General features: G+C 36.5%; 4 protein-coding genes across 4 annotated transcripts; 1 reads left to right on the top strand and 3 right to left on the bottom strand.

The window, feature by feature from the left end:
* Nucleotides 1-315: 315 nt before the first annotated feature.
* Nucleotides 316-11056, top strand: LOC144840224 (small ribosomal subunit protein uS14m-like). The gene is made up of 3 exons (XM_078695963.1): nt 316-428; nt 9264-9452; nt 10157-11056. Exons 1-3 carry the CDS (start codon nt 372-374, stop codon nt 10337-10339), a joined length of 429 nt encoding a protein of 142 aa, XP_078552089.1. The 5' UTR covers nt 316-371; the 3' UTR covers nt 10340-11056.
* On the bottom strand, nt 1435-8001 carry LOC144841180 (uncharacterized). The gene has a single exon (XM_078697401.1). The coding sequence runs from the start codon at nt 7999-8001 to the stop codon at nt 1435-1437; it is 6567 nt and encodes a 2188-aa protein (XP_078553527.1).
* LOC144840223 (cytochrome P450 2J4-like) lies at nt 10042-13861 on the bottom strand. Its single transcript, XM_078695962.1, has 4 exons — nt 13309-13861; nt 12487-13103; nt 11570-11900; nt 10042-11312 (listed from the first exon to the last, which is right to left on the bottom strand). Exons 1-4 carry the CDS (start codon nt 13664-13666, stop codon nt 11134-11136), a joined length of 1485 nt encoding a protein of 494 aa, XP_078552088.1. The 5' UTR covers nt 13667-13861; the 3' UTR covers nt 10042-11133.
* Nucleotides 13862-15027: 1166 nt separating this feature from the next.
* LOC144839297 (uncharacterized) lies at nt 15028-21847 on the bottom strand. The gene is made up of 7 exons (XM_078694614.1): nt 21781-21847; nt 21022-21138; nt 20544-20642; nt 19474-19710; nt 17014-17274; nt 16047-16625; nt 15028-15678 (listed from the first exon to the last, which is right to left on the bottom strand). Exons 1-7 carry the CDS (start codon nt 21845-21847, stop codon nt 15422-15424), a joined length of 1617 nt encoding a protein of 538 aa, XP_078550740.1. The 3' UTR covers nt 15028-15421.
* Between the last annotated feature and the right edge of the window lie 5336 nt (nt 21848-27183).

Raw genomic sequence — 27183 nt, 5'->3', positions numbered from 1 at the left:
TAAGTTTTGAAACCACCACCGTTTTCGTGCAGTTTTTGTTGCCACCAGAGTCTGGGTGATATGATTCTTGCGAATACATATACATGCATGTATATTTATTTTACATTTATTGTTTCCCGCAACGCGAAGTAGACCAAACGCAAGTGAATTGACAAATCACAAGCGTTATCTGTTGGGTCGTGATTTGCCGAATAGGTTGAGCTGCACATACGTTCTTTGCGTTGCGTCGTCCAATTGGGAACCAAGTATTAAAGAGCCTTCGAGAGCAAAGATTATAAATCTTTGTTAAAAAAAAAAGTAAGTAAAACTATAGACTATAGAGGGGGTAATACTCCTTACTTTGATGCATTCATGCGTGACTGTGTGAAATCATGGCGAATTTGTTAGGCAGAATTTTTGTAAACATGACTTCAAAGTGCTTGAATCAGGTTCGTATACTTTTATTTTCATAGCTTATGCAATGTTTTGTGAATTTAAGTATACTTTTGTTCATGAAAAAACCAATGGGTAGACCTACCCTAGACTCTAGCCTGAGCCACTCACTGTTGTTGGCAGTGACTGCCAACTGGACTGGCCTCACGCGTCGAACTAGCCTAGGCCTACTAGACCGGCTCCTACTACTATAGCCTAGTCTATAGGCCTAGCTAGCCAGAAAGCCGAAGGGTAGGCTTAACCAAAAAGCCGACATTGACTTTAATTGGATCTACCAATTAGGTCAGCTGCTGTTGATTCCTTGTTTTTAAATGTACGCAGCTCTCACAACATACAGAAATTAAAAGAGTAAAAATTGATGTTTAAAGTACTTCCTTTAATATGCACCATCCACAATAATATCCACTTTTGCAAAGTAATTCCAAAACAAAGTAAAATCCCAGAAATATACAATAGAAATAAAGTGTAAATAATAAAACTGTAGAGCTAGAGCTGGTAAAAGAAAAATAATGGCTGCTTATGCACTTGCACAGACCTGTACCCTTGCACAGGCAAACAACAACTGAGCAGAACAAAAGAAATCAGGACAAAAGGAAACAAAGGAGAAACAGCACACTGTGCACACTTGGCAAATAATATGTAAATGAGAATGCAAATAAGAAAGTAACAGAATAAATGAATATTCATAGGGCAGAAACTTCTAGAATAATAGGAACTAAAGTAATATAAAATAAATACATGCACTCTGCAGTAACATGGCTCCCTCAAGGACGTAAAGTAATTAAATTAACATTGAAGTCCTTGTAAATTATACATAAAAGTTCTTGTTGAAACATTATAACATAAGTTCTTCTCAACAAACAAAGTTCATTGTTTACAAAATACTCAAAAGTTCTAATGCATATCCAAGTAAAACGTTCATAAAAAAAATAAACAAAGTTCTTGATTCCATTTTCTCAGTACGCATCAAACGGTTGGCTCCCTGACTGGGATTGGACCACTTCAAGAATCACTAGCCACTAACAATATCAACTTGTGAATAGGTCGTTCGTAATGACCACTCTGATGACGAAATTTGACCTTCCTTACGAGATCATCCTTGCTCTTCATCACTTCCACAATTCGACCAAGCTTCCAATCATTGCGTGGTGCATTTTCATCCTTGATGATAACTATGTCACCTACACAAAAATTTCTTCTAGTGACGTTCCATGTTTGTCTGGTTTGAAGAGTGGTGAGATACTCGTTACGCCACCGATGCCAAAACTGATTGGCCATAAACTGGACCCGCCGCCATCTCCTTCGGCAATATATATCACTTGCCTGGAATTCGCCTGGTGGTGGTAACAGAATATTTGACTTCATTGTCAATAAGTGATTCGGTGTGAGTGCTTCTGGAGCTGTAGGATCTGAAAGATTGTTTACAGTTAATGGACGTGAATTTACAATACTCTGTACCTCACACAAAAATGTGCGAAAAGTTTCATCACACAGATGATCTCCACAGCTATTCAATAACGGTGTCAACGCACTGCGCACAGTCCTTATTTGACGCTCCCATACGCCTCCCATGTGACTTGCTGAGGGAACATTAAGTATCCATCTGCATTGCCGGTCACGTAGAAAGTTTTGCACTTTAGAGAACTCGTTGATCGCCCCAACAAAATTTGTTCCCTGGTCCGATCGCATCTGGTAAACTGGACCTCTTATGCTTAGGAAACGTCGCAAGGCGTTTATGAATGAATTTGTTTCTAGTGAGTTGACTGATTCAAGGTGTATAGCCCTAGACGCCATACAAGTAAATAATACACCATATCTCTTGACTCGACTCCTTCTCTCTTTGATAATAAATGGGCCAAATAAATCAACTCCACAATATGTAAATGGAGGCGATTCCGACAGTCTATCCATAGGTAAGTCGGCCATTTTTTGGGCACCTAGTTGACCTCTGGATCGTCTACATGTCACACATTTCCGTAAGTATTGCGAGACAGCGGATACTGCGCCGATCAACCAGAAACCACCTTGTCTTAGACTGTTTAACGTGGCACTTCTGCCCATATGGTTTACTTTCTTGTGGTGGTGATCAACAAGAAGAGTCATTAAAGGTGAGTATTTTGGTATGATTATAGGATGTTTTATTTCCATAGGCATAGATGAATAATGTATTCGACCGCCAACTCTCAGAATTCCAGATTCATCTAGAATTGGATGTAATTTACACAAACGGGAATTCTTGAGTGCAAATTTCTTGCTTTTAGCCACATCTCGGTCCGGTAAGTCATCTTTAAAGTTTTGCAAAACATTAAATTCAGGTAAGTAATGTTCACATTGTACAGAACGAATGATTATTGTCTCTGCTACCTGCAAATCGTCAACAGTCGGTATGAAGTCTCCTGATAACTTGTTCATGATGCCATTGGTTTTAAGTTTGATTTTTGCTGCAGTCATTAATCTTGTCTTAAGGTTTAAAAGTCGAGCAATCACTATCTTTACCATTTTCCATTTGGAGAACTTCTTAATTACTCTACCAATCACATCATTCTGACTTGTAATTACAGCTGTGACAGCAAACGAGCGTTTAAATTCTGTGGAAACAAGTTTTGTTGCTTCCTCATCGACGGCATTTTGTCCCAAACATTTTAATTCACCATCCTGCTTCAGAAAATCCGGTCCACTGATCCACTTTGAAGTTGTGAGTAATTTGAGAGTTGTCAGCCCTCGGCTTGCCTCATCACTTGGGTTATCTAAAGAATTGATGTAGTGCCAATCATCAACATTAGTTTGGTCATGAATTTGTTGCACTCGATTACCAACAAACATTTGATACCGTGTAGCTACATTCTGTATGTACCCTAGTACAACTTTACTATCGGTCCAAAAGTAATCCTTTATTGGTACTTTAACATCCATCTCATTCTTCAGGATATGACTGACTCGAGCTGATACCACTGCTGCATTCAGCTCAAGGCGAGGTATCGTAATCTTCTTATTAGCAGGAGTTACTCTGGCCTTGCCAAGCAAAAAGGAGACAACTGCCTTCCCATCTCTATCAGTTAATCGCAAGTACGAGCATTGACCGTACGCAGCTTCACTTGCATCTGAAAAATGATGACATTCTGCGGTCACTGCTTTAAAATTGGTTGGTTTATAACAACGTGGTATGCTTAGTGTATTTAAGTTCTTTATGTCTTCGCACCATCTCTCCCATTTGCTCTGCTCTTCGGGACCCAAAGGATCGTCCCAATCGAGATTCTGTGCACAGACACTTTGCAGAACCATCTTCGCAACAATGAGGACAGGAGCGATAAATCCTAACGGATCGTAAATGGAGCATACGGTCTTGAGAACATTTCGTCTGGTAGGGAGATAATCATTTAGTTGCACCCTAAATTGGAACTCATCACTTTCGATGCACCACGATACGCCTAACACTCTTTCAATAGGTAGAGTGTCAGACTTCACATTGATGTTATATAATGACTTGCCTCGTTGTCCTTCTGGAATACAGCTGAGAACTTTCCTATCATTTGAGATCCATTTATGCAGTCTCAAACCGGCTTTAGCACATATACCTGTACTATTTTGTATTAAGCTTATTGCTTCATCAGCTGTAGACAGGGACTTTAAACCATCATCGACGTAGAAGTCATTCTTTATGAAGTTTGCTGCTTCTTTTCCATAGAATTTTTCGCCATCTTCAGCTGCTCTCTTCAAACCAAAATTAGAGCAACCTGGTGAGCTAGTTGCTCCGAATAGATGAACCATCATTCTATATTCAATTACTTCATTGTTTGGATTATTGTCTTTAAACCACAGGAACCGCAGCAGATCTCTATCCGCATTAGCAACAAAGAATTGATGAAACATCCCCTTGATGTCAGCCATTATTGCGACGTTCTCCTGTCTAAACCTCAGCAAAATTCCAAGTAGACTGTTAATTTGGTTCGGACCGGGCAACAAACGTTCATTCAATGATGTACCTTGATACATGGCAGAACAATCAAATACCACTCTAATTTGACCAGGTTTTTTTGGGTGATATATTCCCGTGTGTGGTACATAGTTTATTCTTCCGATAACAGGCTTTGTTTCTTTAGGAACTTCTTCAGCTACATCCGTCAGTACATCCTTCATGAAACCAAAATAATCTCTCATGAACTCTGGTTGCTTTGTAAATCGTTTCCTCAGACCGTTGAAGCGTTTAACAGCCAATGGTTTATTATCAGGAAGATTTACATTTGGTGAACGGAGTGGTAATGGCATCTCGTAATGTCCGTCACTTCTCTGACGAATATTATCACTCAGGATGTTCAGAAACCGTCTTTCGTCAACTGACATGGAAACGCCAACACTTCTATCTGAAAAATCAACTTCCATCATTTCTTTAATGTGAATTGGTGATATTATTTCTTTATGTTTAACAGTGTTAGTAATGTAGGAAACCAAACGATGAGACGTAACATCCTCCGGTTTACAAATGGTGCCAATTATTCCCCAGCCAAGTATAGATTGTTGAGCATATGGATGGTTTTCTTCACCAGCAATTATGTTCCGAGGTCGTAGTACACAGGGCACATTATTTCCTATTAACAAGGCAACTGGAACATCTTGCATATGAGGCACAATTTTATCAGCAATTTGTTTTAGGTGATCCCACTTGCTCGCTACCTCCGGTGTCGGTATCTGCGACCTTTTAGCTGGTATGCTGTCTCTCGTGTAGACGGCTGGTAGAGGTATTACTTCTTTCCTGTCAAAGCTTACTATTTCGAGATCAGCTACCCTCATACAATCTATTAAGGAACATGAAGCATGCATGGTAGAAAGTTTAAGTTGTGCGGGATGAGATTTTACACCCAGTTTACCAACCATATCTTCTTTAATAAAGCAGGTATTGCTTTGTGAGTCTAAGATACAGTAAACTAGTCTTTCGGATATACTACCTCTACCTCTAACCCATACCGGTAAAATCATAGAGTTGTCATTGCATACGGTTTCATCTCCGCATACCACAGTGCATTTGCCATCCACACTTGCTAGCTTGTCGAAGTGAAGACAGGATATATGTCCTTTGCTATTACAGTGATGGCATTTCACCTCAGTCTTGCAGTGCGCTGCAAAATGACCACCAGTACCACACCTAAAGCATAATTTTGATGCAAAGATAAATTTCTTCTTTGTATGCACTGGCTGAACTTTAAAGGAATCACATTTGTCTAATGAATGCGAGGACTTACAAAAGGGACATGTAGTACTAGTAGGTGCCTCACTCTTCTTTTGGTCTGTTTTGATGTTCTCAGTTTCCGTCGATACATCTGTCTTCAAAGTCAAATGGCTGGATTTTCTTGGTTTGTGGTCCTCCTTTGCATAACGAGAAGAATCCTTCATCTGTCTCGTAGCTTCCAGCATAGGAAGATTAGCTTCTTCTGCCTTATTTGTCAAAAAGACAGCAAATTGCGCAAAGGATGGACTTATTTGATTTTTTTGACATGAAGCTACTATCCCTCTCCATTTGGTCTCAATGTAAACTGGCAACTTATTAAGAATCTTACAATTCTCCGCAGAATAGTTAAGTATGCCTAAATCTGGGATTGTGGCCTGAGCAGTTACAATTTCATTTATGTAGTCAGAAAAGTCGCGTAATCCTATGTGATCTCTTCCATTAATCTTGGGCCAGGAATCCAACTTCTTCAGGAACGCCTGTGCTAAAACGGAGCTGTGACCATACCTATTGCGCAACTCTTGCCTAGCCTTCAAGTACGCATTTTCCGTTCCAAGTAACAAGTAGTTCTCCACCAAACTCTTTGGTTTACCATCCAGATGTTGTCTCAGCAGATACAATTTTTCATTAACTGAGACCGCCTTACATTCTATCAAGGAAGAGAATGCTGCTTCCCACGTAGGAAACTTCAGTGGGTTTCCATCAAATTTCTCCACTACAACAGGCGGTAGCTTAAATGAATCGGTAAGTTGACGTAAAATGTTAGTGTCATAAATGGATACTAGATCTGGTCGCACATCAGCTGCAGGCACACCTACAGTAGACGACTGAATAGATACTACAGGTACACTCTTAGATGATGATATAGAAGTTGTGTTAATTGATGAAGTATATAGATGCGTCGAAGGTGTACTGCCAGATGACACACACACCGGAACAGGTAGGTAAGTCATTGGTACATTCACTGGTGCTGCACTAAATGGCACGTAAGTACTAGGTACTCCTGACGACGCACAGATTGGAACGTAATTTGATGTGGGCTGTATACTCACTGATGCTGTACAAACTGGTAAGTAATTCACAGGTACACCAACTGACGACGCACTAGTAACGTAAGTTGATGTCGCACACACAGGCACGTAGGTAGAGGTGTAAACTGGAACGTACAGTGATGGTACATTAGTATAAATTGAAGTTGCAGGAACTGTGTACGTCTGAGAAGCTGTACAATTAATATTAAAGTTAGTTGCAGGCATTGCATTAGAGGCACTAATATTTGGGACCCTGGTAACAGTAGTGTTGCGTACATCTGCAAATGATAATGGTTGATTAATGTTAGTGGAAATAATATGGGTGGAAGTGTCTATTGCCGACTTTGCAATATAAGTAGAAGTGGCAGAGGTACGTACAGTCACACTCGTGGTTGTAGATACATTTGAGGAAGGAATAGTAAATTGAGCTGATTCTGCAACAGATTTAGATCTTGCCACAACTGCCGTTGGTTCACCAACTGCCTTTGGTAGATCATCAAGGAATTTCTGCAACCCAAGAGGAATGTAATCATCGTCATCGCCACTTAGCAATGCCTGTGAGTCATCACTCACTACATCATCCTCACGCAAGACATCTATTCTAGCTTCCATCTTTGCTAACTCCTTCTGTTGCTCAATCAAAGTAGTCTCAAACTCAATTTCTAACATCTTCTCCTCCATCTTAAATTTATGTTCTGCCGCTTCACGTTCAACCTTAAGTTTATGTTCCTTAAGTTTGTGTTCCATTCCACTAAATTCTAATTCAGCTTTCAATTCTGCCCTTTTGGCTTCTTCGAGAACTCTTAAGTGTTCCCTTTTTGCACTAGACGAAGACCTCCGGGTAGTAGAAGAAGAATTAGATGAATGTTTCGACTTCCGAGACGAATGTCTTGATGAATTAGAGTGATGTGAAGAATGTTGTGTTGAGTGCCTAGAGGAATTACTTTTCACTGAACGACATGGTTTCACACTAGCTTGTACATTACCAGATGTATCTACACCTAGATTCTCAGCTTCGGCAACTTGACCTCGTCGATGCAGATCTTTTGTCACTTCATTATGCGACAACTGCAACATATTAGTGTATTCTTCTCTTTCAACAACATTCAAAAGTGGACAGAGCTCTGAGTATACTTCACGTAGTATTATCTCCTGGTCTACCATGTCACTTAGGACACCCTCATTTGGTTCCACGGCATCACTCACGGCGTCTATGAGTCTGTGCAGCCGCTTTCTTTCTCTAGTAAATGCCTTAATTTTCACCTCACGGTTATATTCTAGACCCTTCTCGGTCAATGTTCTTCCTCTTTTCTCCATAATTATTACTATATAATTATTTTTCTTTTACTTTAATTGGATCTACCAATTAGGTCAGCTGCTGTTGATTCCTTGTTTTTAAATGTACGCAGCTCTCACAACATACAGAAATTAAAAGAGTAAAAATTGATGTTTAAAGTACTTCCTTTAATATGCACCATCCACAATAATATCCACTTTTGCAAAGTAATTCCAAAACAAAGTAAAATCCCAGAAATATACAATAGAAATAAAGTGTAAATAATAAAACTGTAGAGCTAGAGCTGGTAAAAGAAAAATAATGGCTGCTTATGCACTTGCACAGACCTGTACCCTTGCACAGGCAAACAACAACTGAGCAGAACAAAAGAAATCAGGACAAAAGGAAACAAAGGAGAAACAGCACACTGTGCACACTTGGCAAATAATATGTAAATGAGAATGCAAATAAGAAAGTAACAGAATAAATGAATATTCATAGGGCAGAAACTTCTAGAATAATAGGAACTAAAGTAATATAAAATAAATACATGCACTCTGCAGTAACATTGACTTTTTAGGTTACCACGCAATGGGCTGCCGGTTGACCTATGTTTCCCTTAATAATTACTGGGTTTTCAAATTCAGGAAAATAGGCCTGGCTAGAGCCTAGCTAGTAGTAGCTAGGTAGGAAGGAATAATAATAAGCCTACTTAACTAATAACAAGCTAGCCAGGCCTATTATTATATATAAATTATAATATATAAGTAGGCCGAGCGAGGACCTATAGATGTTATATTAATTGTGAAAATACAGTACCGGTATATGGTGGCATAGGCCTATATAAAAAAAAACTATTCTTTCAGGGGACAATATCTTTAAATATAATGCACTTGTCAATTGTATGACCCACTATACGACCCCCGGGAGAGGTGCGTCATGGGTGCGTCATTTACAAATAATTAGTGACGCAGGGGTGAGTCAAAAAATCTAGAAGGTACGTCACATCAATGAACAATGGTGTGTCAATGGCGTTACTTTAACACTCAACTCAAATATCATAAACAACATGGTCACAGTCCGTCAAAATGGGTACGTCATGGTCACCTAAAGGTAAGTCACATTTTTTGCGTCATGGTATTTATAAGGTATGATGCACATCAGACAAAAGACCCACCTCTCCCGGGGGTCGTATAGTGGGTCATACAATTGAAAAGTGCATAACATACTGTAAAATAAGCCTCTAGTTGATTTTGAACAAAGAAATCAAGCCACTAAATATATACTTGACATTCTGTTTTAGGTTGGTACTGTCAGCGGACAGCCTTTGTTATCAACACAAACAAGTCAGGTGACATCAGTCAGGACACGTTATGTAGATTGGAGAATGTTACGTGACGTCAAACGAAGGCGGCTTGTAAAAGAAATGGGAAGAGAAAGACGCTCCATCAATGTTCTTAGAAAAAATGATATATTGCCTTCAGAACTACAAGTAAGTTGCACCAGAGTTTGAATCCTAACTTAAATACAGAAGCACCCCAGGGTTGAGTCCACCTTGTCGTTCTGTTGCATCGATTTGACAATTTTTAGGTGCATACTCATACATAGTATGAATACTGAATATAAGTATTAGTAATCTTATACTTTGTATAAGATTACTAGTATTTACAGTATATTCAGTGTTGTCCCGAAGCAGGTTTTGCTAACAAGATTTGCCAGTTTAAATTAGCTCCAACCAGTATATTAAAAATGGTGATAAGAAAATTATAAATGCAAACACTTGTATATTAGGTTATAGCCCTAGCCTTTAAATACAAGAGTAATCAGAGCCTATATTTTGTCAATTGGATTGATAAAGTACAATGTACTTTTTTGTATTCAGATGATAAATCTTACATATAGCAAATCACTTATGATTTGGTAGGCCTACTTTCACTTAATTGTCCGGAATTGATTTCTCTATTGGGAGAAGACTGAAGTAGTCTATCAAATAGAATTCATAATTTCATCTGTCATTTTCAAAGAAAGGAATGAAAATTTATTACATTTTTGAAAAAAAAATGACTTCAGAAAGTGCTATATTTGTTGATCTTAATTTTACTTTTTACAATAATGAAACTCATTTTATATTACATTTTGTAATTAGTAAATTAATAATTTATGCATCTATTCTAATTAGTGATGTTAATTTTCCAGGAAGTAGCACATCGAGAAGTAATAGCCTTGCCACGAGACAGCAACTACATTCGTATACGTCACAGATGTGGGCTAACATCAAGAGCACGTTCTGTCCAACATAGGTGGAGACTTAGTAGAATTATGTGGAGACAAATAGCAGATGGAAATCACATGGCAGGGGTCATCAGAGCATGGTGGTGAGGACTACTGCACTTATCACACATTATTGCAATGATTAATCAAATTCATTATTGGATCTGATACTAACACTTCTGTTGACAATTTAAGACTAAGATATTCTAAAATATTAAAATCAATCGATACCACTGATTACTCACCTGTATATGGCAAAGCATACTAAATACTTTGGTGTCCAGAGTAACATTGAATGGTGACCAGAGTAACATTGAATGGTGACCAGAGTGCCATTAAATGGTGACCAGAGTAACATTGAATGGTGCCTAAAGTGACATTGAATGGTGACCAGAGTAACATTGAATGGTGACCAGAGTAACATTTAATGGTGCGTAGAGTAACATTAAATGGCGCGTAGAGTAACATTGAATGGCGCCTATAGTAACTTTGAATGGTGCCTAGGGTAACATTGAATGGTGCTTAACATTGAATATTGCCCAGAATAACATTGAATGGTGCCTATAGTAACATTGAATGGTGTCTAGAGTAACATTGAATGGTGCCTAGAGTAACATTGAATGGTGCCTAAAATTACATTGAATGGTGCCTAAAGTAACATTGATAATTTCCCAGAGTAACATTGATAATAACCAGATTTTAGTGATAATATTAAAATAACCAGATTTTAGTGATAATTTTCACACAATGCAAAAAAAATGTTTATCAAATAAATTTGATTCTATTAAATGTAATTAATTAATTTCTCCGTAAATTTTTATTGAAGATTTAGTAGGAAAAAACAGTAGTCATAAAAAAAATGAAGCCAAGAGGCAGGATGTAATTGCTCTTCTGCAGTATATTTAGCGAGGAACTGCACAAACTCTAAATGGAGCAGGTGAAAGAGTGAGTCCATTTATGCCCACAAGACTAGGCTTTTGGTCTTCTTCTGGGATTTTGAAATTAAACTCCTGCACTATCTTTGACAATATGACAATAATTGTGGACATAGCAATCTTTTCACCAACACAACATCTTTTACCTGAAAAAAAAAAAAATAACATTTTTTGTTATGTATGACAATTGTAATATAATTGTTGGAGAGGTTTTAGACTCTACTCGCTTGGTTGCAATTGTGTTCATATTTTATTCAATTTTGTACTACTTATACAATACGACACGATAATACTACAGGAACAAAATTAAACATATGTAAAGTTTATCTATAGACCTAGTAACAATTTATTGTGTTTAGTAACATATCTGTCAATTCACAATCTGTGTTGTGCAAATACCTACCTAAACCAAATGGTATGAACGCTTTAGAAGAAATTACTGTCTCCTTGTCAACCGAAAGAAATCGTTCTGGCTTAAACTTAGTTGGATCCTTCCAGTACTGATCATCATGGTGTACAGCCCATAAGTTTGCAAACACCCAAGAATTATGAGGAAACAAGTGGCCTTGAATTGATATTGGCTTTGATACCTTCCGAGGTAGTCCAAGCGGCGAAACGTTGGCATTGCGCAAAACTTCCATTATAGTTGCCCGAGTATATGGCAGTTTCTCATAATAAGATTGCAGCGTTAGTAGTTGATGCTGTCGTGTTACATTATCCACTTCCTTTTGAATCTAAAAAAGACAGATTCATTATTGTTTTTAGTCGCGTGGACGCGACTCTATAGTTCACTATGTCGGTCGGTCTGTTTGTCTGTCGGTCCGGTATCACTATGCGTTTTAGCACGCGACTTATGGCTGTTGGCCTTGTTTAAAATACAAATTTCTGTCAATATGAAGACTTTTCAGTCAATATGAATGTCTGTCTGTCTATATGGACAAACTTCTGTCAGTCAATATGGACAAACTTCTGTCATGTGTCAATATCAATACATTTCTGTATTAACTGAATAAACTACAGCTCACTATGTCGGTCGGTCGGTAAACACTAACTTGAGCACGCGACTGCAGCCACCTATGTATATGGCCTTGTTTCAAGATGAAAACAATTCTGTTAAGAGGAATAAACGTCTGTCAATATCAACAAAGATGATTAAACTCAGTCAAAGATGAAAACAAATTCTGTCAAAGGAAACAAACTTCTGTCCATATCAACAAACTTCTGTCAAGATGATAAACTCAGTCAAGATAAATATTGGAGGAACTGTAAGAATCAATTATAGAAAATTAAAACGACAAATGGTTGAAAGATTTCACTTACAGCTGTTTGCTGCTCTGTGTATTGTGTCATGTAAAGTATTGACCATTCTAGAGCAGCACTTGTTGTGTCAGTTCCCGATGCAAACATATCAATAATTGCTCTTCTTACACGAGTTTCAGTTCTTTTGTTTGGTACTCTGTCAAGTTCTACTTCATCTGTTAAGAAAGCGTCAATCAGATCTCGAACGTTGATTGGGTCATAACTTTCAATATGTTGAGAGATTTCTCCATCTATGAAATCCGATAAACTCGTAGCAAGATTTCGAAAATTGCTATAAAAAGGTGTGTAATATAAAAACGGTAGAAAATGGCCAATTGTTGTACCAGAAACACTTTTACCTAATGCTTGCAAATTACTAAGAAGCGATCGAAAGTTGTCATCGTCGTATTCGAAACGATGCCCAAAACACAATGCACACAGCACGTTTGAAACTGCCATACTGATTGGTTGGCAAACATCCATAGCTGCTCCATTATGTTGCCTTATAAGGTCACAGAGTTTTCCACTCTCGAAATTAAGTAACTTTATCAACTTTTGTTGTTTGAAATCGTGTAGGAATCGCAAAACAAACTTTCTTGTCTCTTTCCATTTTTCTCCATTTTCCCAGAGCAAACTACCTAATGAAAATAAGCATTGAGAAGCATTACTTTCTCGTGTTCTGTATTAGGAATGTAACTTGTTTACTAAGGATCCCAGTAAGATAAATTTCCTTGGAGATGCTTCAACATCCCTGTTTAACCCAATACCGTCGCACATCCAGTATATACTGTAGATTATATGCTATTATATGCATTAACAGCATTGAATAATTCAATAACTTACCGTCGTTAGAAAATGCAGCCTTCAACAAACCAGGAGCAGGTCTGTTCAAAATCCCCCCACCTTTAGTAAAAGCTGACTCAATAGATTGCAAATCATTTAACACCACAACATTCATAGGTCCCAACTTAACTCCAATCACTGATCCGTATGTCTTGGCCCATTTAGTGAAGGTGACATGCGCATTACGATCTATGCTTAAAGCGTTTCCAAAGATTGGCCACCGTTTAGGCCCAGGAATATGTGTTGTTGTCGAACCCCTGCTTGCATTCACATGCAAAAGGCACACGCATGCGGCGATCAGTATCACTACTAGTAAGCCTGGTGAAAACCAGGAGCCTATAAGTACAATCGTTTCCATATCTTAGCCTTTCTATATTGATTGATTACAATGATCATAGTACAAATCAAAATAATGCAGGCTTTACTGTTGTTGTAACGCATTGAAGCGTTAAAATGTACCTCTATAGTCTGTTTTCCACTAACCGAATTTATTCGGGCGAATCGAACATGTACAGTGGTAGAAACAGGCGTAAAATTAGGATGCGATGCCTTATTTGTTATTCTATACATGAGATTGGACGAGGAAGAAGAATTGTGTTGCCTTATTGTCTGTCCTAAAATGTACAGGAAACATCTAAAAAATCTATTTATAGCTATTAGCTTTTTTCCACAGGTTCATTTGACCGGTCAATATTTCATACTCGCCCCGTGGCTCTGGTACAGAGCTTTCGAGCAGACGCTGTATTTTACAACGAAAGCAGTGTTGTTAGCAACCGCCCGTAGACCTCTCCTTTCGAGATCAAAATGGTGCAAGATGGTCCCACTAGGACGCACGGCAAACATATATAAATTGACCAATTACAAAGTGATAGTTCCAATTGAGTTCGGCGTAGGTTCTTGCGTTTCGTCGTATAGTAGTGGGAACCAAGATCAATTTTGTCATGGAGAAATAATACAGTAATGATACTTATTTCTCTATTATCATATATTATATTTTTACACTTAATTGTAACGGAATTTCAAGGGGTTTGATTAGTCTGTTAAAATCCTCTTTATTATATTTTTTTCAAGGTTACATAAGATATAATGTCACGTAGATTTACTATCTGATTCAAAAATGTCTTAACGTTTTATAAATCAAAGTACGGAAGTACTAGGACATGTTGAATTCGACAGATAGAGACATCTGTAAATATTACTGTTATCTTGTCCATCATGTTAAAAAAATCAAACTGAATGGTTCTAGGTTGTCATGGCGCGGTAATAATACTTTATATAAATATTTTGAAAAGTATCCGATAGAAAACCTTTTATATCTTTTTTCAGTTTCCTCTACAGTAGGCTACTTTTTTATAATTTGTCTACCTTCTTCTAAAGACGATATTTTTAGCTCACTTAATAGGTTTGTTAATCGATTGTCTGAAAGTTTAATTAGCACAAACTTTGATATAAAGTGTTTATATATTTGTTTATTTTGCGTTACTATGGAAACATGTTTTAATACATCAATAAGTAATATGAACGTCATGTAAATTACAGTAAATACAATGTTGCGATTTTTTGCTTTTAAGATTTGGCATTCAGTAGCCGCCAATCAATACTCAATCTTAGATTAACTTTTTGGTTAGTTAGTACTAATGAGACTGTTTAAAAAACCAATCACATTTACTACCGTATGGAATCTACTATTGCAATATTGAACAAGTGAGAGTTCAATGGAGCAGTTAATATTGAATATCATGTTACCTACAATCCTTTTGTTCAAATGACAAGAATCTACTTAGGTATGTTATACAATATTTATTTATCATTTTGAGATCCTTCTCAATAAAATGTATTTTGGTAACGAGAAGAAAGAAAGCAACAAAATAGAAGAAAAAAAGTCAAACTACAGTTATACATTACTATTAATTAATTCACTTGGAAACAAATAGCTTCTTTAAGACTTTCATTTAGGTGCTGTTTATATTAGTTCCTCCTTCTGAAATGTCTCGAAATCGAAACACATTTAAGAACAGGACAGGTTCTACAACCGTCACGGTCTGCTAAATTATCGTTTCCTGCCTTCTTTTCCAACGGGAAAGGAGGGGAGTACAGCCTTATTTGACGGTTATTATTTTTTATTAACTGAAAATTTAACAGCAACCAACCGGTAGTGAACGATATTACTTGCAAGCGTATTTGATGTTACGTCACGAAGACAGGCAAGGAGTACACATCTGGAGGATTCAAATCTAAATCCTTTGCAGAAATTCTTGTTCAGACACATTTGTGAGCATTGTATCAACGACCTGCAGGTTTGTTCAGCTATTAGTTGACCTTCAAGTCCTTCCTGTCGTACAGAAATAAGTTGTCTGGTGAATTTTACTTCTGAAAAAAGTACAAGAAATAAAATAAAAAACATTATCGGAATATCAGTATTTTTATTTTCAAATAAAATAACGGACAAGACTTGTGGAGAACAGAAATGAAGAACATATAGCATTCGTTGGTAACCAAGATTGCACAGGAAACGGTGTCAATTGAACTTGACCCGAAGAATAACAAAACATGTAGACCTGACCAAGGCTTGGTTCCACTGGGTCTCAAGATAATGGTGTATCCGCAGCGACGAATGGATCAAGTTGTTGCTGTAAATGGTCAATTTGACTTACTTGGGTTAGACAATATGGTTTTACGCTCGTACAATAGTGGGAACGAAGCTTAATTGAGTATAGCTAAAACCAAAATGTTCATACCGTTAAATTTCATATCTCTTGCTGCTTTCATCTGAACTTCGTTCAGCACGTGATCATATACTTGTACCATAGCTATCGTAGAGTTAAGATCTTCTCCAGTACCAACAAAAAGGTCTATTGTGTCATACTCAAATTCAAGGTGTGTAAACGTTGTATATCCGATACTTGCAATCTCTCCATTTCGCCAGAGCTTCACCTTTTTGTTCTTTCCGTTGAAGGTAAGGGCGATAAATGTCCATACGTCTGGCTGTAAGACGTAAGCTCTTGTCAGTACATCTTTATCGTAAGATACAGTCACTTCACTCTCATACAACCAGTCAACTTGCGACCAAGTTTGCTTAAGAACTAGGTACTTGCCAGCATTACCGAACTCTAAAATGGATCCCAAGGAATCAACGCCAGGTAGTATGTAAAATGCTAGAGTGAGTGAAGATAAGTCCAACTTTTCGAATGACGCCATCACGTTATTTTTCAAGGTACACGTTGATGTCAGATTGAATGTAGATATGTCTTTGGCGGATGGTGACGTTGCCAAATCCATATAAACTAGTCCAACAGGATTTAATATGCTTTTAGAATCTGAAAAGATGAACAATAAAATATGTTTAATATTGTATTCATTGTTATCCGCCTTCAACGTCTGTCGTCTTTGGTGTCTCTGTCACTGTAAATATACAGCATAAATAATTTATGTTTATAAATTGATATTGTAGATATAGAATATATATATATATGTAGAATATTTTCATGAGTCGCAGGCGTAGTTTGAATAGTGGCGCGACTTCTAACTGGCATGTGATTGGTTGATTTCGAGGGTTTACGGTATGTGATTGGTTGATTTGAAGATGCATCCATTATGCATAGTCGCTCTTCCTGGCGCATTACCTTGATCAGCTGTGATTGTGTTAACGTTGATTGTTTAATGTTTAGAGTTGTTATTATGTCTATGATAAAAATGCAAACATACCAAGTGGACAATATTCGTTCATTTCACCAACGTCACAATATTCCCATTCAGTATCTACATCGTTGGTATAACACCACGGTCCTCCTGATTTGCCATCTGGGTTCCTGCACAGATTATGATCACCAATTCCTTTATCTGGATCTTGTATAACAGGATGAGAGTGTGGAGTATTTGACGTCCATTCTTGACAAACTCGACCGTTCCTGGTGATGGCCACAATACCTCGATAGTCTTCACCAGATTCAGTTACTCTGCATTCACCTAAAATTTGGCAGATACAATGCTATGTGAATGTTACAAATTACAGGTACATGACATTGATTAATTTATAAATTATGAATTTGAAGAAACACGTCCAAGGGAGATTCGAACCTGGAATGTTCTGCTTGATATGCAGACAACCTTCTATTTGGCCACTGGGACTTTCATGGTAATTTGACATCGATTGGATAGCGAATATTCTTTTTTTTGACATCACCGGAATTATGAGATGCAAATGAAATATACATGTGTTGCCTATCTATAGTTCACTATGTCGGTCGGTTGGTCGGTCTGTCTGTCTGTCTGTCGGTCTGTCTGTCTGTCCGGTATCACTATGCATTGTAGCACGCGACTTAATGGCTGTTGGCCTTGTTTTTATTCATTTATATATTTATTGATGGGGTTCCTCTGAAAATTGATAATTATATAACCTACAGTATCTTGGCCATGTGTTTAGTAACAATTTGAGTGATGAAATGACATTAAACGTCAATACCGATCTATGTATTTGTATTAGGGTCAACTCTCTAAGTATAAAGTTTTAATGTTATCTTTTTAAGAGTTACTGTGTCAGCTTGTAGTCTACTGTTCAGCCTTATGTTGTAAATATAATAACATTCTGCTATAACAATTGTAGTTCAAGCATGTTATTTGTTATCAATGACTTTCCATTATTTAAAGATGTATTGTCCCCCAAAAACATAAAAAATGAAGATTAATTAAATCAGACTTTTAATATATTATTTTATAGTTTAAATAAAGTTAATCAAAAAACTGAAAACAAAATAATGTTTTCACTTATAAAATGACAAAATAAATGGTTAAATTCAACCAAAAATTCATTGGCTGGCAGCCAATTTGACCATTTTTTGCTTTAAATTACATTTTTTCAGGTAAATACATTTTTTTTAGATCCAATTTTTGGTCAAAGTGGATAACTATTATGTTACATTAAAATGGAATATTCAACAAAAATGTTTTTAAGAATTATTTTTTCAGGGGGACAATACATCTTTAATGAGTCCGTTAGAAAAGTAGTAGTTTTTAGTTGAGACAATGCCAGTGTTAATACTCTGATCATTAAATGCAACGTTCTTAATGTGCCAATAATACATATATACTTTGAATACTTTCCTGCATTGGCAAATATTGTTTCAACTTCAACTCCACAATATATATAGGCCTATATATGTGTGTGTGTGTTTGTGTGTTTAATGCTGTGTGTGATTTAGGCTCATTTAACTACAAGCATGGGTATGCGAGTTTGGTGTAAAGGTTATGTAACAATAGAACAGGAACGCCAAAAACAAACGGGTGAATTTGAAAAAGAAATATGTTTTTTAAAACTACTCGTATCAAAAATCCTGTACATTAAATCAAATTGTGTTTTAAAATTACGAATCACAAATTAGAACTCTTGCCTATTATACAAAAATGAAGTTTTTTGGACGAGAAAATGCAATTTCAGTTTACTTTACTGAAAATTCTGTCCTATCTTTTAACACTAGCAGGTCTGAAATATTTCTAAAAAGGGGTCCAGAATTGGCACCGTAGTCCGGATTGCCTCCAAAATATAATGGAGTGGTCCTTGACCACATATCTATCTGTATTTTCATTTTGGTAAAGATCTTGAAATAACTTTTTGAGTAATCCTGCTAACAAATAGACAGACAGACAGACAGACACACGCGATCGATTACATATACCTCTTTGGCGGGGGTAAATTACAACAGCTACAAGCTTAGCATGCATTTAAAAATGTAAAATAATTGAGAAGGATCAACGTTAGTATAGGTTCGTTTCGTACCGTATTTCGAATTAATATTATCAAAAATATTTTGGCACATAGGACGTTTACGTATAATACTTGAGCTCAACTTTCCAGACAAAAATCGAAACGCCGACACAACCGGTTGACATAATTATAAACAAAGACAATAAATACAGACCTTGGGCAAGTCTAGATCAAAATATATTGATAGACACGTTATCATCAAGCCTTAAATAGATAAATTCATGCCCAAACATTTAGAGGCTAGCAACGCTTCACTTGATTTTTCATTCAAATAATTTTTCTTTTGGATGATCCAAAGGGAATAAAACCGTAACACTTGCGTATTTACTCTAGCTTTCGCTGGTTTAACGACGCAGCTTAATCATGAGTGAGTCTATGTAAATGTATCAATTAGAAATACTTACTTATTTCGTGTGAATATTCACTGTATACACGGATTTCACATAAGTTTATATAATCGTTTATATTCACCCGGAGAACCACATATCTCCCTCTAATTCCTTCCAAGCAGGTAAAATCGATAATGGGACTGGTTTCAGTTTGCGCTTGAGTAACAGGGTCGCCGCACATTTGGCCACTTCCGATTTCAGTTTCAAAACTAATTCGGATGTCAGTATAAGCAAGCCTATGCGTCGCCTCTTCTGTTGTGAAAGAAAAGGGCAATTTAGCAAAAAAAGAAAAAGAAAAAAAAGAAAAAAGAAACTACGCTAATTAGTCATCCTCCAGTGAGAATAACTAGTATGAGGATTTCGTTTGTTATTGTTGTAACAGACTTGTAGTTTTGTAAAAAAGAATGAGCAACTGTCACATTTCATTAATTTCCTGACCCACCCGATTCCTGGTGCTATATCTCAACATATGGCCGTATTTCTCCAGTATCATTGAAACATTTTGTACAGCATCACATTGTGTTTCACACGTTATGACTGCATGGTGGTTAGGTTAAAATGGAGCTCCGGGTTTGAAATTTATATTGTTTTTATTAAAAATGTAAAGCTTTGCATCAACATTGATAATAATCCCACTTATTTTCTGACAACAGCAGTAAAATCCTAATTAAATAATCCCCAATTTAAAAAAAATGGTGCTACAAGACTTGTTTGTAATGTTTCAAAGGTTTTTATTTTTTAATATACAATTTAAGGTCTGTGATATAATAGGCTTTGTTTCACATGACAGACTTGGCTATGAAACTGGGAAGATTTAGATACAGACCGACCGACATCATCACAATAGCCTACTGTATTGTAGTAGTACTTAAGAATGGTAATAAATGCCATTAATGTTAGATAACAATATTTAAAACCACCCGTGGCTACAAAACATGGTACAAAATACATCAGTTTTTATAATAAAAAAAGTCTGATGTGCCCAAATATGGTAATGATATGATATTATCGTGTGCATATATGGACACCTCACATTTTTTTTTTATAGTTTAGGCAGAGAGCTTTACAAAACAGTATTTACTTACTATAAGTACTGACGCGATTTATCACTGTTACGCCTGTGACGTTATATTGTTTTTGCAGATCAACTCTAACCCATTCATAAGAACTTCTATTTAAGTCATCTTAATAATAAATAAATCGAATGCATTTATAAAAAACAAACTCGAAATATACAGTAGTAGGCCCTAGTATTTAAAAGGAATGGTCGTCAACGAAACTGTAAATTTGGCGCCGCGTGTTTGTTCAACAGGATCTTTGGTCGTGGTTATGTATACGACAGCAGCTGCGGTGTGTGGTGGAAAACACCGCTTTACCTTCAGGGTAGTGCTTTAATGTGGTGGGAATTTGCGACAGTTTATTTGACGAAAGCTAGCAACACCTTTCACACGTGGTGGTTATTATTCGACTGGGCAGCATTTGTTGTGATGATTATTTGCTGCCGCCAAGTAATTTATGATACATGAATCAAATCTATTAATGATAAATAATCAGTTAGCTTACTTGAGTGGAAACACCATTCTCCATATAATGCATAGTCATTGCCATCAGTAACACCTTTGGTATCAGTGCCGTCTGAGACGGAATATGCATCAACAGGTTTTTTGTACGACAAATACGCTTCATAAAGAAATCATTAGTAAGTATTGAGTTTTTGTTCATGGATGTATTCGAAACGTTTGTCACTGTTCATTGTTTATAGAGTGCCAGTAAATGTGTGAGGCCGTCGCTAGAACAATATGAGTACATTGCAATATTCATGGTATAATCATCTGCAAATGTGAACCTACTGATCGATATATCTTGTATTGAAAGTATTTTTATTTCATACGTTTCTAGATGACTTGCGATTGTCGGTTAGACTCTATCTCCGGGCGATTCCCTAGTATGATTTGTATCAATAGCGCGCGGGCAAACAGAAAAATATATTTAACTTATTAAACATTAGACGTACTATTAAACCCCTGTTAATGAGGATGGACACCATTATCGTAATTTCATTGCATAGAGCCCAGTCGACTAAACTGGTGGTAATCACTGAAATACGATAGTTATAGACGTTAAGGCTTTGGACCAGTATTCAACATGGCTCGTGTACACGTCGTTCAAAAACGCAGTACACTCTTGAGATCGTCTCCCGGTGTACCTACGTGTACCTACTGCCCACCAGAAAAACCCCATAGTATGAGTACAGTACTTAGTGGGGTTAGTACAAAAATAATAACAAACAAACACGGTAACAAAATAAGTATTTAAACTTACATGTTTGTCCAACTTGAATTTGACAAACAAAACAAGCGGTCAACATTACCAGTTGTACTGCTGCCATCCTGGCCACCATCATGTTATTTGATGAACAAAATGATTATAGTGATATAAATAGTCTCTTTTATCATTAAATGTGTTATTTATGTTGCCATAGTGTCTAATGAATGCAATACTTTTTCAATGCTTTCCTATCCTCTCCAATTTCTTATATAATATCTTGTTATTGAAGTGTCAAGTCGGAATTACATTTCTTTTTATAGTTTTTTTTTCACTTAAAGCAAAATTTTGCGCTATATTTTTTAAGAGCTCCAAAAGTAGTTTGTGAAATGAAACTATTTAATTCCTATTTTAACTACAATTTTCTAATTTTAGGACATATTCCCCTCCCTTATTTTATAAACTTACAATATTAGATGTAAACATGACCTTTAATTTATTATATAATCTTTATTATAACCGAACTCCCCATAATAACCGATTACTTCTAAACTAACAAAGTAGTAGGCCCTAGTATTTACCTTTTTTACGCTTATGGAATATCCATTATACATCCAAATGCTAAAATTACTGTAATGTGCTCATTAGTTCTCATCCATCAAGTTCCGTGATCACATCCTCATTGTCTTTTATAAAGTCGTTATAGAGTGTTTAGACCATTTTATTAAGTTGCTACTATAGCAACACATTAAAATGATAGCAAAGTAAACATGTTAAACTGCACAGAGCTATTTTTGTGAGTGTGAAACTCGTGACAATTAGGCCCAGCCTATAAATAGACCTAGATGTTCTATAATTAAATATATCATCACATAGCTTAGTAGACGATGCCATTATTCAGATCTTTCAATTTTTATATACAGTAAGACTGAGCACGGATGTATATGTTTTCCATAGTTGGAATATCCAAATTAGGAGAACTTATTGTATAATAATTCGTCAATTAGAGACTAAAAAATAAAGAGTTTTAACATTTAAAAATGAACAACAACGATTTTTTAAAATGTAGTGCTTCTACTCAATCCGCCCCTGGCTAGCATTCACTTAGTTGACCATCTAGCCTCCCATTTAACCACTGGCGTCTTCCCCATTTCCTCTCGTGGCATAGTAAGATACTGTACAATTAAGTTTTGATGTAATGAAGCGATTGAAGCGAGACAATCGAAACAACATTTCTTTTAAAAAATGTCTACGTGGTTACCACAATTATAGAACTCTACTATTCAATCAAACAATATCGTCTAATAGTCTATTCAATTCTTGAATTCGTGGATGATTTTCTTCATAAACAGTCCGAAGAACTGACAAAGATTTGCTGATACAATCCTGTGCTTTTTTTACGTCTTTAAGCTTTCTGAACACATTGCCTAAATGTTTTAATGTTTCACTGATACCAACAGCTTGAGATCCCTTATTGCTTAAATCCTCAAATATTTCTAAGGCTTTCTCGTGTTTTATTTTCGCCATCTGTAGGTCTCCATTTTCACAATGTATCAGACCTATCCCATTTAATGTATTTCCTCCCTCCGAACTAATTTCTCCGAAGGATCTTTTGAAAATCTCGAGACTTCTCTCTCCGTTCGATAATGCGTCTTTCAGATTATGCATTTCTCTTTGTGTATTGGAAAGATCGTGCAAAACTTCACCAACGGAATAGTGTGATGGGCCATAATATTGTTCTCGTATTTTAAGGGATCGCTCTAATGTTTCCAGGGATTGTTGCAGATCTCCCTTTGCACGGTATGTAAAACCTAAAAAATATAATGTTTCGCCCACATTGGGATGTATATCACCGTGGATTTCTTCGTGGATGTTTAAAGCTTCTAAGAGTGCATGAACGCTATCATTATACTGTCCAAGAGAAAAGTAATTTGTCGCTAAAGTATTTAAAACTCTTGCTACTCGTTGGTCGTGAGCACCATAAGCTTCTTTGGTAATATCCAATGCCTCTTGATAAGTCACCTTAGCTTTGTTTAATTCACCCTGCCTATTATATACCACAGCAAGATTTAAAAGAAAGGCTCCTAGGCGTGGATGTTTATTCGAGTAAATTTGTTTTGCAAGTTCTACGGCTTGTTCGTGGTATTGCTGAGCTATGTCAAGCTGCTTTCTGTATCTGTGGATAACTCCCAGTAAATGCAAAGAGACAGCAGTCATTGGTGAAGAGACATACTTCTGTGAAATATTGAGGGCAAGTTCATGTAATTCCTGAGCTTTTGACATTATCTGGCCAACACCTCTGTAAACTGTTCCCATCATGTTGAGTAAAAGCGTAGCATTTGCTGCTGAAGTTGGTTGTACATTCTTAAGAGAGCTCGTAGCAAAATCCTCAACCAGTTCCACAATTTTCTCAAGGTCTGTAGGTTGTTGGTTTCCAGTGTAATATATATAAAGAACAGAAAAAAATGCCCCAAGCTCTGGTTTTCCTTCTGAGAAACTTTCTTTAGTCATATTTACCAAAAACTTGACTTCTGGCATAACGACTGTAGATTTATGCTTATTGGGCCAATAGAGGTAGGGTTCTGCCATGGAGTTAAGGAATTTCCAACAAAATTCCTTTGTTATTATTTTAGAATATTCAAGATTTAACGGAATTGTGTGCGACACCAAAGACATTATAACATCCACAAGTTTAAAGTTTAACGTTGTATACTCTGTCATTTGGTTTAACGAAGCTTCCGGCTTTTCATCTAATACTTTTGATAGCACTTTAAGAATCCTTTGAAAAGAATTTTCAACAAAGCGATTTCCTTGAATAGAGTTGTCATTAAGCCCTTTCGATGTACAAACTTTACGAGATGCTTCTCTTGTAACTTGATGAGAAAGAATAAAAATATGCTCTGATCGATTCTGCAGTTCATAAATCGACGATCTATAAATTAACTCCTTAACGCTGTATTTTGTGTAGTCTTGAAGGACTGAGTTCATTGTTATATATTGCAAAAACAGTTCTACGGATATCGTCTGCGAGTCGCAGTATCCCACGAAGAAAGCAAGATCTTTGTATAAATCTCCATCGCTTCTGTTAACTAGCTGGTTTATTGTTTTAATTGACGTTGTCAACATAGATAAGTTGTAAGGTAAGCCTTCATCTTTAGCGTCGTTCCAAAAAAAGTCAATATCAGACCTGTACGCTTCTAACTCCAGTTTAAATTTTTTTAGGTAATGAAAATAAGACTCGTGACTGTGAAGGGTTCTTTCTGTTCTAATAAAAAGTGCTGCGTTAGCTAATGAAAAAGGCAAACCACCCAATTCTTTTGCTAGATAACTTGCGTTTTTGTCATCATTGTGTATGTTAGTGATAGTGTTTAATAATTTAACGGAATCAGTAGGATGCATACCATCAAATAAATTCATGTAGTGAGTATTTGGTAACTCGTAGATGGGTCGGTGTTGAGTAGTTACAACAACTCTTAGCTCACCATACTCGTCATTACCGGGACGTAGTAGACGCATTCCATTGCTTCGATCTTTATAAAGAAATTTGTACATTTGTTTTTGTACATTGTCAATTATCATCAATGGTCTACTCGATCGTCTTTTAAAAGCCTCTTTAAGCTGAAAAAAGGTCGTTATTATGTCTTTTTCTTCAATGTCTTTGCTGTAAGCTATTTTATGTTTAGTTTTTCCTTGGAATCTGCCAATGATGTATTCCATTGAATTCTGAAGTTCAGTCATAGATTCCGCATTCAATCTGATAACATCAACAGGAGGGATAACGGAAAAATTAAAAACAAAACTGAAATAAGTGTTAAACCAATAAGGCCATGTCCCGTTATAATTAGTGTATACATGCAGGCCAAACTGTCTGGCAAGTTCAGATTTCCCAGACCCAGGCCCCCCACTAATTACCACATGGATTTCTTTGTGTCTATGCATTGATGATAAATTTGTTAAGTTATTGATAATATGCTTCACATCCAACGATCGCTCATATGAAGCATGTGACAACTCATCTTTCAGTACGAGTAGGCCTAAATCCCTAGAATATCCAATGTCACTGACATTTGGTTTCATCAATACAATTACATACAAAACTGCCAAAGTTATCGCCAATTTATAATAACCTGCTGTAATGCCACTTACAAACAACGTCCACGGTGATTGCAGAAAAGTGCCTCTGACTAATGTGTCAATTTCGTCAATAACCCTTTTAACAAATTCATATTTTTTCTTTGTGTTCTTAGTTTGCTTTCCTGGCGATTGATTCGCCTTCTTGACACTCCTCTTGGGTGTTTTCCTTTTCGTTGGTTGAGATCTGACAGGCTGTTGTCGACCAATGTCTCTACTTTGAGATCGTGTAACAGCCATTTTCAGGGTCAAATAGCGTATAGTCGAGTCGGGTGTTTAGTCGACGGCAAAAATTGTTTATGTATTCCTACGACGGACGACCTGTTCGTGTTGCTTTCCAGTGCCTGTCGACTTGCCTTCTTTCTTTTGTCATCTATCACCCAATTCGATAGCGTTGTTGTAATAGTCAATGATGCATGACGTATTACAATACGTGTTCTTGGTAAATGTAAAATTGATGAAAGGGCATATTATTTCAATTGAGTAACTCTTTTTAACCTGATTCTTCAACCGTTAGTTAGTAGGCAGAGACCCAACAAAGGCCTACACGATTTTTGTGCTACGGAAACCATCTCGCAAAGATGACACACAGTGATCAGCCAAACATAGAACACAAACCAAAATAACTGAATGGTGGAGGGTCGTATGAGAAAAAATATATTACTGTAAAATGTTCTTAAAAGATTGGCAATTTCCATCTTTTATACATTAACTTCACTTTAACATATCAACAATAATGTGAACTGAATAAAATCCAATAATATAACACCCTTTTGGTTTGTTTGTTTTGCAAGCTAATCGAACCCTCAACAGCTACATGATAATTCTAAGCGTGAGAAAAACAAATGTTTAAAATCTAAGCACCTGGTAAAGCTGAATATGTATGTATCCAATTATATACAGTACGTTCATAATCGTGGCACGTGACATTATAGCTAATGTATCAGATGGAAGAAGTGGGTACAACCTCTATGCGTTTAACTCCTAATTTCGTGGGCTATTAATGAGTGTTGCTGACAATAGTGAATTAACTAAATAATGGTTTCCGATGTTTCACTTTATGTCAAAGTATTGAATCTTTCTTGTTATTTAATATATTTTTACAAGATTTAAGTGAAATCCTTAACATGTCAAAACTTACTGATATTCAAATTAATGACACTGCACCATTATTATACGCAGACGATATAGTTTTGTTTGCAGATACTGTAAAGGGTTTACAGAGATTAATTAACATACTGTCTAAATATTGTGACGATTAGGGACTTATAGTTAATAATTATAGAACAAACAAAAATAGTATTTAAAACTTGGGTAATATTTTGAATA

The sequence above is a fragment of the Antedon bifida genome, chromosome 4 (assembly GCF_963402885.1).
Source record: "Antedon bifida chromosome 4, ecAntBifi1.1, whole genome shotgun sequence".
Taxonomy (NCBI): domain Eukaryota; kingdom Metazoa; phylum Echinodermata; class Crinoidea; order Comatulida; family Antedonidae; genus Antedon; species Antedon bifida.
This window is presented reverse-complemented; position numbering and strand designations above follow the sequence as displayed.